The sequence below is a fragment of the Trachurus trachurus genome, assembly GCF_905171665.1.
Source record: "Trachurus trachurus genome assembly, chromosome: 24".
NCBI lineage: Eukaryota > Metazoa > Chordata > Actinopteri > Carangiformes > Carangidae > Trachurus > Trachurus trachurus.
In genome coordinates, this window is record NC_139910.1 from 5415070 (window position 1) to 5429694 (window position 14625).

The 14625-nt window shown below is 36.7% G+C and overlaps 1 protein-coding gene across 4 annotated transcripts in view; it reads left to right on the forward strand.

Annotated features, from left to right (window-relative positions):
* Positions 1-317: 317 nt before the first annotated feature.
* LOC311007649 (interferon-induced protein 44-like) overlaps positions 318-14625 on the forward strand; it is a 30459-nt gene continuing 16151 nt past the window's right edge. Inside the window, exons 1-7 of one of the 4 annotated variants that reach the window (XM_084000904.1) lie at positions 318-406; positions 1532-1601; positions 1706-1898; positions 2044-2190; positions 2285-2462; positions 2565-2665; positions 2805-3942. In XM_084000904.1, coding sequence (XP_083857030.1) covers positions 397-406; positions 1532-1601; positions 1706-1898; positions 2044-2190; positions 2285-2462; positions 2565-2665; positions 2805-2972 — 867 coding nt within the window. In that variant the 5' untranslated portion in view covers positions 318-396 and the 3' untranslated portion in view covers positions 2973-3942. Of the gene's footprint in view, positions 407-1487; positions 1602-1705; positions 1899-2043; positions 2191-2284; positions 2463-2564; positions 2666-2804; positions 3943-14625 lie in introns of those variants that run through there. The other 3 variants (XM_084000907.1, XM_084000906.1, XM_084000905.1) reach the window with 3 other exon arrangements.

Consider the following 14625-nt stretch of genomic DNA (forward strand, 5'->3'; position numbering starts at 1 on the left):
AATGGATACATTTCCATCTAACATTATGTATAGAGCAGAGGTGTAATAAGATGCTGCCTTCAGCCTACATATTTTCAGCCAATTTCCACATTAATTTTTACTATGAATAAATATTGATAAGAGCAGGAAAAAAAACTTAACTGAATTCAACTCATCTGAACAGAAATCATGTTTGGTGTATTTGGTGTGCCTGGACGTCAATTTAGCCTAGTGCATGTTGGTTTTATTTTGACACTCCCTGTTAAACGGGTGTATTTTATTTTGAAACAGGTTCTGGCAAACGGAACAGGAGCTAATTTACAGTAAATTGATGGGTAAACAGTATTCCATGGAATCGCGGATTAAGGAAGTTGTTGGACAAAACTGAGTTAGGCTATTAGTAAACCAGGTTGAACGATGCAACGAGGTAAAGTATTATGGTACAATTATATTTGTTGACATTTTAAGTTAATTTTATGTGAAGTAGGAAATTAAATGCTACGAGCCTTCTAGATTTATGGACTAATGGCTTTTTGTTGCTTTATTTTAGCTCTTACATTGTTGTTGTTGTTGGTTGGATTGTAAAGGCAAGGCCATCTGACTAAAATACTTCAGACGTGAAGAGCTTCATTTAAATTTCAACTGGCGCTACAGTTATGATCTTTGAAATAGATAAATGGAAAACATGTCCAAATGTAATCCCAGTTTGTTTGTCTCGGGTCCAGCAGACCGGCGGCAACACACTCTCTCAGGTTCATGGTTATTTATTCTGATAAAACAGAAAAGTAACAGTTGGTGGTTCAGACTCAGCTCCTGCCCCACACACACAGATGGAAAACGAGGCCACACAGTGTGATCGTATAGTGGTTACAGTGATTAAAAATAAGAAGAAGAAGAATCTATGAATATTCATAACATAAACAACCATGAACCTATTTTTTTTAACAGAGGAAAGAAAATACATACACACAAACACATTTATACAACATGCAAAGGCTAACTAAAACGTTTTTTTTTTGTATTAAAAAAAATGCATGAAAACAAAATAAAAGCCAGCAGTAAAATAACTTGCTGACTAAATAAAATAAATTTAAAGAATTAATAAATACATTTTGATGAACTTCACATTTTACTAACATCCATGATACACAAAGACACTATAGAGGCCATTCTGTTCATAAACGTTAAAGTAGAAACAAGAGTGAGAGGATAACTTGTTTGTACTACTTTATACACTTAGGATCAGTTATAAAACTTTTCATCAGGCTCTCTCTTATTGTCTCAACACACTAAACGTATGTAGGATGGTTTTATGGTGTACAGGTTCATGCAGGATCAAATTTATTGGCCTGTTCATTCTTGTAAAACTCATTCGAGAACAGTAACCAGTAAAACAACAACTAACAATCAATTAATAAATCAGTGAAGTTCTGATTTCTGAAGTTCTGATTTCTCTTCTTTTGTTTGCCTTTGCCTCAAATTGAATCTTAAACATTTGTTTTGGTCAGTTTGATTTCTTGAAACAGCTCTAAGTAAACATTTCACTTTAAAGCAATGGCAGGATTGTCTGTGAACAAGGACGACCCCTTCTTCACTGTACCATGGAGGACAATAAAGTGGCGGTGAGTGTGTTTTTTGTTTTACTTCCTCTTTCAGTCAGATCTCAATTAGCTTCTTATTTCTGGCATGTTATTGTTTAATTTGTGATGTCATGTTTCCTGAACAGAGACAAAGAGTCAGCTCTGCAGTATGTGAACGACTACAAACCTCAGAGTGAAGGTCAGAGGCTCAGGATTCTTCTTTACGGGCCAAAAGGAGCTGGAAAGTCCAGTTTCATCAACTCAGTCCAAAGTGCGTTGAGAGGCAGAATTAGCACATCAGTTGTGATGCATCGCATTAGAACCGACACTTCTGACAAGGTAAACATTTAGAGTAGCCTACTAAATCTATTAATTGAACCATACCTGCCTGTATTTCTGAGTTTCGCTGACTTTTGAGTTTCATGTCAAGTCAAATCAAGGCAAACAACTTTATTTACAGTACTAACTGAATTCTTCTTCACAGTACTCAACCTATGTGATCCAAAAAGGTTCTCCAAAGTCCTTTTACCCCTTTGTCTTCACTGATACCCTGGGCCTGGAGGAAAACAAAGGTGTCCATGTGAATGACATCAAACTGGCTTTCAAGGGACATGTGAGGGAGGGTTACATGGTACAAGAACCTTCAACTCCAACATTAATTCATTCAATAAAAACACATTTTCATGTGTGTCAGTACCTGTATTAACTTTTATTTTGCTTTACAGTTCAATCCTGAGTCAAAATGCTCTGAGGAGAGTGAGTTTTACGTCAAAAATCCAACTGACAATGACAAAGCAGATGTTCTGGTTTGTGTTGTTTCTGCTGACACATGTGGTTCTGTGGTATACGAGGATGCAATTCTGGAGAAGATCCGGGACATCAGATCTGAAGCCAGTCGCCTCGGTGAGAGTAGAAATCAGTAAGGATATGTAGTCTTTTTCACACCAGGTAAGATTAATCAAACACTCACCTTGAGGAGTTTTTTTCTGCCTGTTGTCTTGGCAGGGATTCCTCACGTGGCCATTGTCACCAAAGTTGATAAGGCCTGTCCAGAGACCGAGAAGGATTTAAAAAACATCTACAGGAGCAAGAAACTGAAGGAGAAGGTATGTTTTTATTTGTCATTTTATGAGTTTACTCTTCTCAGATCAAAGGCAGGAGGTAATGTAATGATGTAGACAATAGATAGACAAGTATCTTAAAAGTCTTGTGAACTGATGTTTTGCCATTTTTTTTACAATGTAGATGGAGAAGTTCTCCAAATATGTGGGTTTTCCAATGAACTGCATCTTTCCTGTCAAGAACTACCATGAAGAAATCGATGTTAGTGAAGACACTAATTCTGTGATCCTCAGCGCCTTGAAATGCATCATCAACTACGGAGACGACTTCCTCAACAGGGCAGATGTATAGTATTTCTGTTTCTCATCCATCTAGAAAATGCTCTGAAAATACTGTCACTGTTTTGTTTATGTTGAAGAATGTGAGAGTATTTGTGGATTTAGATGATCTTTTATGGGTTTATTCTGATAAGTCGCTGGGTTCATTTCTTTTTACCTCTGTCTTTTTTATTTCTATATCAAGGGTTCCTACAGCCTTGAGCAACAGGTTAATAAACAGGTCACATAACTATCCATTTATCATTAAAAACAGCAATGCTTTATCTAGTTGTTTGCTGTGACTGATATACTGTTGCATTTTCAATTACTTGCAATTTAAAAAAGAAAAAAAAAAGTTGACCTCTGTCAAATCTGAAAATAGCATTTATTGTCAAGCTCCAGCAGAGGGCAGCATACTGTCATTTTCTATTGGTGCCTTGGATACTAGTGGTGGTTTAGTCTTCTTTTAAAGGCTAAAACATCTCGTTTGACCCGGAAAAGGACATAAAGTTCTGAATATTTAATAAAGCAAACACAGAGAAGAATAAAAACACTACAAAAGGGGGACTGAAGACAAAATTTGCATCGTGCACAAAGAAAAATAGGTCTTGTCACTCACCAAGTTAGATTTTTTCTGCACATTCAAACAAAGAAAAAAACACTTTTTAAATAGTTCTGGTGTTTTTGACTCTTATTTTTCAGATGGGTAAAGTGATTAGAAAAATAACCACATTAGTTCTGCAAGACATGAAATGAAAATCCAGCTAAAACCATTTTCACCTGTCCACTACAATAATAAAAATAGGACAACTGTGCAGAAAACATGCCAGTTTACAACACTGATTTATCACAACAGACATTAATTTATCACAAATAGATGTGACGCATTAATGTTGGAAACTCAAAGCAGGGCTTCTAGACAAAAAAGAAAAGTGCGCTTCTGCTTCTGTAGCTCAGCGTTGCTGTTTTTGCTGCTTATGGGTCACAGCATGTCTCAACCCAAAGCCTGAATGTCTTTGAAATGTACAACAATTTGATTGCATTGTTATCTCTCTGTACATCTGAATTAAATAACTTAAGAAGAAAGAAATCAAGTTGTATATCATTATTTATATAATTTGCTTAAAAATTACTATACACCTTATCCGCAATGTGTGTTTATTTTGCATTTGGTGGCTGTTGGAAAAATTTAAAGAACAAAGATAAACACACACGTGAATATAAGTACTTGTACCGTAATTATATTTGTGATAGTTTCACTTTCAATTAAAGAATTCTACAAGTTGCAAGGAAAAATCAAAAATTCCACATATCTGCTTGTACGTGCAGACGTGTTTTTTTGAGGCTGCCCATCTCGACGTGTGAGTACACATTATTACTTCCTATAGCTGACCTGATTTTCCACATTTTACATTAGAAGAGGAAGCAAAACTGTATGGTGGGGTCTCAAGTTCAGTTGAGGTTTCATAGGCACAAGTGTTTAGAGAATCACAAGAACAGACAAAAAAACAGAGTCAGCTGAGATTAAACTGTTTTGTCATTGGAAACAAATGAGTTACACTGCCTACAGGTCACGTAAATGATCAAAGTGAAACTAAAAACTGGATTGGGAAGAATTCATTTGACATTTAAAACATTATTTCCTCTGCTGCTTACTGTTTACACTTTAAGGATCAGTCTGTTGGATACCCACAAAAGGTAGGACAACTCTATGATGTCTCAAAGTAGACTAAGTTTTTTGATTGTAAGAAAATATGACTGACTTTTTTAATATCGTCATCAAACGTATGAAATCAAGTTTCAGAAATATTTAGATACTGTTAGATTTCACTTTTAGCTGTTTAAACAGTAAATTTAATCATAAATTACAAAAATTGCTGAAATTACAATTTTAAACCCTGAGGGTAAGATGATATTGAATTTTTTTTTTTTTAATATTCAGAGTAAATGTTTTACTGTCATCATAAATTTTGTAGCCTACTCACAAAACTTAACCCAAGTTGTGGGTTTGTTGTTGCTACCTTTAGTACAAAGGTGTTCAGTCATTTTATTGAGGACAAAGACAAAATGATTTCATAACCTGCTAACTGTTTACTTCACAGCAATGGGAGCAAAGAAATCTAAAGCTGGAGTAGACAGCTCCGCAAGTAAGTTTGGCCACATTTTCCCTAATCCTTTAGCTGACAGGCCATAATAAAATCACAGGCTAATTGAAGAGATTGTCTTAATATAAAATGTAGCTGTAAATTACCTGGATACTGTTCACATGTGTGTCTTTTACTCTTAACATGGATCAAAGTAAAATGTCTTTCTTCAATTCAAGGCAGATTATCTGTTTATCATTATCAATAATAATATTTAGGCCAAGGGCTGCTTGTTGCCAGTCACAGATCTACTCCATTCATTGAATGTTGAATGTCAGCATCATTTGTTTTCTACCTATCAGTTTTAGAGAAACCATGGAGGGAAATCAAGTGGAGGTGAGTGTGTCTGCATCCCAACTGTTAAAAATTAAGAAACACATGACATTACTATGAAATTGACCATAATTTCTCGGCTATTTCTTGACATTACTACGCAATTACTTGTTATTTCTTGGCTGTTTCTTGACGTTTTCAATTCATTATCCTCTTTCAATAACATTTCTAATTAATTGCAATATGTTTTAGTTTTTTATTCTAAAGTTTGATGTAATGATTCTTTAACAGTGATGAAAGCGGAGATCTGCAGTGGATCAAAAACTACAAACCACAGACTGAAGGCCAGCAGCTAAGGATTCTTCTCCATGGGCCATGTAAAGCTGGAAAGTCCAGTTTCATAAATTCTGTCCAAAATGTATTGCAAGCTTCAATCAGCGAACTAGCTCCAGTGAACACTGCGTATTACCAAAAGGTATGAAAAAAGTTTGATTGTGTTGATCTATAAGGTGAATCACTCCTGTTTTTGTTTATAGTGTTTTCTTATTGTGCTTTTTTTTCTATTTTGTGTCTGTCTTATTTCTGTTTCTGTGAGCACAATGAATGACCTCTGTGTTTGATAATGTGCTTAGTTAATAATGTGCATGTTTGCCTTGCCTGGCCTCCATAAAGAACAGGTTCCAAACAGGTCAGGAATGAAAAAGGTGCATGAGAAGGATGAGGAAAAAAGCCAGACCTACTGGGGGGTGGGGGATGCATCTTGGCATCCTTGACCGGTGTATGATTTGTGCCGGTATGGCTAACTGGGGGAGGGCATAGTAGAGCTGTCTACTGCATATGGACCATTTGTACCTCATACAACCTTACTTAAAAAAAAAATAGATCTATCCCTTTAAGCCAGGCAGGCAATGACAACTAAGCACCTTGAACCCCACACCCGTCATCCTGGATGTTCCATAGGAAAGTTAGTGTACGCAGCCACACATGTTGAACCAAACCAGCTGGCATCAGGCACTATAACTGCATTCTTCATTTGTGTTTTACAGTTCACAACTTACAAGATGGTAAATGGGCCCTCAAACACCTTTTACCCTTTTGTCTTCAATGAGATGATGGGTCTGAAAGACGACAGCAATAGAGTCCAGGTCAACGATATCAAACATGCACTGAAGGGACATGTGAAAGATGGTTACACGGTAGAGTTGCATTTTTAAAATCACAATCATTATTTTTTTTTTATCATCGATTCTGTTTTCTATTGAATTAATCTTGGTAAATGTCATCATTTGACTATGTCTCTATTTCAGTTCAATCCAGTCGGTGAATTAACAGAGGACAGTCCACACTACAACGAGTCCCCAACCATCAACGACAAAGTCCACATTCTGGTTTGTGTCATTGATGCCAGCACAGATGACACAAAAAATGGCAATGTTATCAAAACACTGAGGGACATTAGAGCTGAAGCCAGTAAACTGGGTGAGAGAAGAGACCACAATGTTTATTTTTTTCACAATGGGGTTGATGGAACCAACTGTTAGCAAGAAGTAGTATACTTGAAGTTAATTTTATGAAGTATGCTTGAGTATAAGTATAGCAAGTATGCTATGGACCATGTACTTGTAGCGAGCTAGAAAGTATACTAATTTAAGCCGGTGCATATTCTCATTTGTCCAGGTCATAGTATTTCAAAGGAGGTTAAATCGAAAGCAACTGGACTTAGTTATTTGTCAAATAACTAAGTCCAGCAACTGGACTTAGTTATTTGTCAAATAACTAAGTCCAGTTGCTTTCGATTTAACCTCCTTTGATATACTAATTTAATACTTCTTCAGACTAAATTGGAATATTTTAAGTTTATAAAACTATACTTTATACTAAGAATATACTTCTAGTCTACATTTTAGTTTATAGGTCATTTTAAGTTTACAAAAGTACACTTTCAAGTATACTGCCTCAGTTTTAGTATAAAATGAGTATACTTGTGGTACACTTTAATAAACTACTTTTTGCTAAAGACAGGGTTGGGGATATCCTTAATCCCCCAGTCAAGTGCTATTACAGTTAGATGAGCACAACTCATACACAACAAAAATAATGCACTTTTGTTTCCTTCTCTTAGAGATTCCTCAGCTAGCCATTTTCACCAAAATTGACAAAGCCTTCCCAGAGATTGAAAAGGATGTAAAAAATACCTACAGGAGCAAAAGGCTACGGGAAAAGGTATGCTAATACTGATGATGATGATGATGTTGTTGTTGTTAAATTACTTTCCACACATAATTTAATGCTGTCAGTCATTTTCATTATCAACTACTGTGAAGTATGAACTGAGATGTGATTTTTAAATGCAGATGCTGAGGCTCAGGGCTGATGTGGGGATTCCAATGAACTGCATTTTTGCCACTCAGAACTGCCTTACCGAAAAAGACCTTGACAGTGATATTAACACCCTATTCCTGAGCACCTTGAGATGCATCATACACTTTGGAGATGACTTCCTCAATAGCAACATTGTTAAGTAGAGATTCTGAGTTTCACATGTACAAATTGTGGCATTCAAGAAATAGTCAATCACAGGTCTTTTTGTGATTGTGGTCTTTTTTAAACAGTGAGAACTTTAAAGCAGAAGTGAGTGATATATTTGTGTTAATATAAGTCTTAAATAGTTATATCTTCCGACAGCAATCACTTACATAGAGTGTTTGGACTGAAACACGGGTCTGTCAGTCCCTCTGCTCTGCTCTGAGCCGAAGAGAAAACATTTATCGTATCCTACAGTTTTTATCCAATGAGGAGAGAGAACGGCATGCAGGGCTGTGTGTGCAGCCAAGGAACGCCGTGAATGTGGCGACGTAGGGACGAGGACTGTTATGGTGCGTTCAAGGAAACTTGTATTTTTCCGACCGTGAAGTGGTACCAGTTCGATCTGGTACGAGTTCACCGGTCGGAAGTTACGAGTGGCCGTTATAGTGACTTTCACCGGTAAAACAGGTCGGAAAAACACGAGTGGGTTGCCTGGAACGCTACAAAGTCGTAAGTTGTGACTTGAAGCTGTAATTTACGATTTCAAAAGCCTGCCTGGAACGCAGCATTAGCGAAAACGACCGGATCACTCACTTCTGCTTTAATGTCAGACAGACTTTTGGGGGGTTTTGCTGGACTGTCTAGTTTTGTTCTTGTGACCTGTTCTCACCCTTACAATAGTTCTTCTTTCTCTTCGATCCTTTAAATTAACATAATTGAGAGAACAGGATGTGTCTCATTGTTATGAAAAAGTAATAAAATATTTCAGTTTATTTCATTTTTATTTGTTCCATGCATTGACATTTTCAATTCATACATTACTGATAAAATGATGCCAGATTATGATTTACACGTTCCATGTCTGGAAAGGAGCAGGATAAGTCAAACTTATTTTCCCTGCCCTTTAATCAATTCTTTTTGAAATTAAAACCACAGTATATGGTCTGCCAAATTACTTGTAAATAACAGACAGAAAAATAAAGAAAAAGAAAACACAAGTAACTCACCTATGGTCAATTACTTCCCAATACAAAACAAACAAACAAAAATCATAACAATAGCAATTACCTGCACATTCCATATGAATTTTTTCTTTGTACTTCCTGTTAAACTTAAGTCTGTTAAAAAGTTTTCCACCAGCCACCGAAATACACTTTTTACTTTAGAGTTGTTAGTGCAAATTTATGTTTAAAAAAAATTGTGTGTTCTCTCTTCCCTTTGTGCACTGTAAAAATAACTGTTGCAGATGTTCTGGAAGTTTTCACATTTTTGCCTTAATCATTACTACAAGACTCTGTCTTCTATTTTCAATAATCATGATTTTAAAAAAAAGTCTGTAAGTGTGTTCTCTGTTTTTATTATTAGAATTATTTGTATTACTCTTTTTGTATTAAATACAATGGTTTTATTTTGCTTGAGTATGTGTTTCCCAAATTTGCATATGGTAGGATAAGAGAACAGTACAAAGTCCTCAAAACAATACTTTTGGTTTTACCTGTGCTATTTGAGCTTTCCATGTAATGTTTTCATCAATGATTTCACCTAAAAGAATGAAATTTGGACACTCTTTCCAGAGAAACTCCATCAATGAACAATGAAATATTCTCATATTTTTTCTGATTAAGTTGCGCTCACACCGGACCTTTACCTACGAGTTTACATATGAGTCAATGCAAACGGGCGACTGAGCAATTAATTTCTCAGGCGAAAAATCAACTTTAAGAGACTATAAATGCATTTCACCTTTCTGCTGTGTGTCTTTAAGCACAGCAGAGGTCACTTTATCACTGATACAAAATATGTTCATAGATATAATTTCTATTGATCATCAAATCTCTTTAGAATTTATCCAAATGACATTATTCATTTTATTTGCAGTCAATGAAATCATAGCAACAAACTAAATGGAAAATGTCATCAGCCTGTAATGTATTTTTTCTGAGTTTAAACAAGACATGGAGTTCTGCAGGATGTGAGGGGGGAAAAAGAAAACAAACTTAATTTTGAAGACCTGCAGTTCATACTTTCATACATACTCAGTTATCATGCAGTTACTAAGCTTCTGCTGTGGTGTGAATATAAAATAGCATGAGCTGAGTTTTTTGTCACACAGTGTCAGTGTTTTAGCATTGTCTCTTGATGGGCAGAACTAAAAGAAAAAAAGTTTGGGGACTCTTTACACATAACACATAATGGGATTCACCTCCTGGCACACCTATCTTAATATTGTGGCTACAGAATGCAGAAATTAATTAATTCATTTTCATTTCTTTAGTTTGGGTTTACATTTTCATATCCCAAACCAAACAGCATGATGGGCTTTTTTGTCTTTTTTTTTGCTGAACAAGCATCTTGGTGAAAACAAAAGTAAAACCATGTGGTTTGTGGTCTGCTGTTACATGTTCAAAATCAAATTACAAATATAAGTGGGAGGATGATTAAATATGTTAATTAGTCTGTTGACATAACTGATGGTCTGGACATTTCATCCTTCACTTTGTTCCAGTCCGACTTTGTTCCAGTCCGACATTGACACAGGTACAATTTTAGATATAAATATCTTCCTTACTGGAAAAAAAAATGACAAAAGACTTTAACTATAAGAATTATATTGTTTATAGTACATAAATACTGTATGTGTAATTTTTCAATAATCCCATTATGTTTTCAATTTGTTCTTTAATACTTAACATAAAAGTAGAAACGTTTCTTTTTTGGATTCTTCAAGTTTTCTTGTGGTTGCAGGGTATGGGGTGTTAATGTTTTATTGATAATTGATAATTAAGCATTTCATTCACATGTGGGCCCCCGAGTTTCACCTTGTTGTTTTGTTCTCCAGCCATGGGAAATGAAAACGCCAAACGGGCCAAGGAACAACGTAAGATTGTTTAAGAAAAGCACTGTATTTTTCTTCCTTTTTTGTCTCAACTGAATATGTGTAATGCATTTCTCAGCCCTTCTCAGTGAGCCATGGAGGAAAATAGAATGGACGTAAGTGTATCTGTATTATCAGTTGCAGCTTTTTCATCACAATCTACTGTAGCCGCTTCTGATAACCCATTCTGTGTCATTCTGATTGCCATCATCAAAAACAATGTGTAAATTCTCTGTAAAACTACATATTAGTCTGTAATGAAATGTTTAATTTTATGATCAGGAGCAATGCCTCTAATCTGAAGTCGCTGAGGGGCTACAAACCTCAGACTGAAGGTCAGCAGATCAGGATTCTTCTTCACGGGCCAAATGGAGCTGGGAAGTCCAGTTTCATCAACTCTGTCGGAAGCACGTTACTTAGAAGGATGTACATCCAGGCTTTGGTTGATAATGTCGGAGGGTACTCCTTCACCAAACAGGTATGAAGAACTTTAGAAGTTGTGATTTCAGCTATTTGCTTACTTATTTCTTCTTTTCTTTTTTCAGCTTTAAGATTTTTTTTCAGTATTTTACCTTTATTGTTGCATTAGCATGGAAATACAAAACATTAGCTACAACAGGCCAGGGCCACAGGTGCAAACACAAATTAACCAAGCAGCTGAAACCAGAGTGGGTCAGTAGACTGTCATGTAGTCCCATTGCCCAGTTACATACTGTAGTGTTACTGAAAAGATTTGCTGTCATTCGCTGATCATCTTTAGGTCCACTTTATTGACTCACTGTGTAGAGCATAACATGGAATGAATGATTGCTATTTTCGGAGGCTGGACTTCCTGGTATTACAACCTAAAAGGTCTGGCTTTGGACAACCACTATCTGTTCCTACGCCCTGCATGACCCGATATAACACCATTACAACACACATACTAGGCTTATACCAAGTTAATTAAAAAAATATTCTAAATCAAGCAACAGTGCACTAAGTTCTCAACACTGCAGGCTGTTGACACCCCCTAATTGATTAAACCTGAGTGATTAAACCTCTATATTTCTCCATTGTGTTTTATAGTACACCACCTACAAGATCCAAAAAGAAAAAGAAGACCCCGGCACCTTTTACCCTTTTGTCTTCAACGACATCATGGGCCTGGATGCAAAACACGGTGTCAAAGTGGAAGATCTCGAACTGGCTCTAAAGGGACACATAAAGGATGATTACCTGGTACAGCTACACACACATAAACACACACACACACACACACACACACACACACACACACACACACACACACACACACACACACACACACACACACACATCTAACTGTCTTCAATTTTGTTTTTCAGTTTAATCCTGTATCCAAGGTATCAGAAGATGATGCATGCTACAACAAGTCCCCTGATTTCAACGACAAAGTCCATGTTCTGGTTCTTGTCATTAATGCCGACACAGTGTCTCTCTTGCCGAGCGACATGGTGAAAAAAATTAAAGAAGTCAGAGAAAAAGCCACTGCTCTAGGTATGAACAGAAATATTAATTCTGTTGATTCTTTTCTGTAGTGTTTTCTAGATCACATTCTGCTTGACAAACACATCTTAATATGGTGCACTCTACTTCCTGTAGATTCTTCTTTTCTCCATTGACAAAGAAAAGCAGCTGTAGTCTGTCTGTAGGTAATTTTCTGTCTGTTGTTCTTACAGGTATCCCTCAACTTGCTATTATCACCAAAATCGACCAAGTCTGTCCTGAAGTCCAAAAAGACCTAAAGAATATCTACAAGATCCAGTCTGCAAAGGAAAAGGTACAGCATTCTTTCTGACCTCAAGAAAATGTTTACTATCTTGTATTATTCATGCAGCAGGTCACCATGTTAGGTTTTGTTATTAGGCATGACGAAGTAGACTACACAGTGCAACCCATGATCTTTTCCTAAATCTAAGCAAGCCATGACCTTAATTAACGCGTTGCTCTGCAATTCACCGCCTAGCCACTAAGGGGGTGTGGCTGTGTCTTTGTGTGGTTTTGGTCGGCTCATATCGGATTCCTTGGTTTTCTTCCGGGTCACAGTAAACAATGGCAACTGAAAAACAAACGCTTGTATTGCAAATGTTGAAGTGCAGGCGACGAAGAAGTTGTTTGCGGAGGTGGTCTGTCAACGGGTGAATTTACCACACTGACATTCTGAGTGGACCAATCACAGTCCTTGCGGTTCGCGTCAGCGCGTTGACGCGACGCGTCAGGATTTTTTGGAGGTGCGCATCAGGCTACGGTGTAAGGTCCACATAGAGGTCCACATAGAGGTCCACGTCGACGCGACGCAGAACCATAAACCAGGCTTAAGGTTGTTCAGGTTTGAGTCCTTAGTGGAGGTCATTCGTTGACAAAACAGCAGAACTTCACTGTAATTATCACATTATCACTGAAAACTGTGAATCTGGTTCTGAACATTTTGCATTATGTTTTCTTTTTATATAGATGGAGAAGCTCAGTGTTGACACTGGGATTCCAATGAACTGCATCTTCCCTGTGAAGAACTATCATGAAGAAATCAGTCTTGATGATGACACTGACACACTGATCCTGAGTGCACTGGCACAAATCATCATTAGTGGAGAAGACCACATCAAATTTGTAAAGAACAAGAATCCACCTCCAGATAAATATGCTTGAACAAAGCATAAACAGAGTGTATTTCATGATGTCTGAAAATGAATCTGTCATGCTGACCAACATGATTCTTGGCACAATGTCTTATGAGATTTATCTGCTAAATTGATTATTTGTTTGCATGTGTTTTAGCTTACAGCTCCTGAAAACGTATAGTTACATTACAAACTGGTGCCTTATCTTCTTCTGAGTTCTGCCCATTTCCAATTACAGAAAAACTACATTTCTTTATGTACACTTACAACACCTCTAACTTCTGTTCTTCTTTATCAATCAATACAAAATAACAAAAGTAAACTGGAGTTGAAATACAACCTGGATTTTCAGGGGGAGTAGTTGTTTTCCACTCTATAGTCACTAATGCAATATGCACCAACTGCATCTGTGGTAGGAGGTTGATGAGTGTCCTTTTCTTGACACACACACTTGTTAGTGAGCTGTAGCTGCTACCTCTGTTTGAGATGTTGAAACAAACTGGTCGTGCTGCTGGTTTTAGTATCAACATCCTTTGGACAAACTTTGGGAGCCCAAGGGAAGTAATCTAAGTAAAACACAAATACAAATTAATGAGTAAAATTGATTTATCACCCCCTACTGTATATTACATTTTTTCTATCTGTCTTGACTGCTCTGTCCAAAATAAAAACAGAAATGCCCCCAAAAAACCTGCAGCAGTGTGACTGTTATTGCCATAAAAATGTATTTCTGCTGAGATACATATCGCCAAGTGATGCACTTCAGATATATAAAGCAGCATCTATGTAACATAATTTTTCTCTATAAGCATCATTTTTGTGCCTGCTTGAGTGCACAATGTATTCAGTAAATGTATCACTACTGGCACCAGAAATAGAAACTATGTTGGATATGTTAAATACTACATAGCAATGGACGCATTAAACTAGCATTTATACATTGAAAGATTTAAAATTACACTTCATTTGTTTTATACAAATTAGTCCATGGTGTTGAAAGAGCAGAACAGGCCCAGGTACTCCACATCAGGCTTCAATCATTCACTCAGGTTCCATGGCAACCTCAGGAAAACACTGGTATTAACACACCCCACCATACGTCACATTCTCACTGGTAACACAGACGCATCTACTGCAAGGGCCATCACAATAGCTCTAAACACACCCTACCGGTATGTTTGTTTTTTTCAAAAACAAGCAAAACAATCAAAGCAAGCATCATGTTTG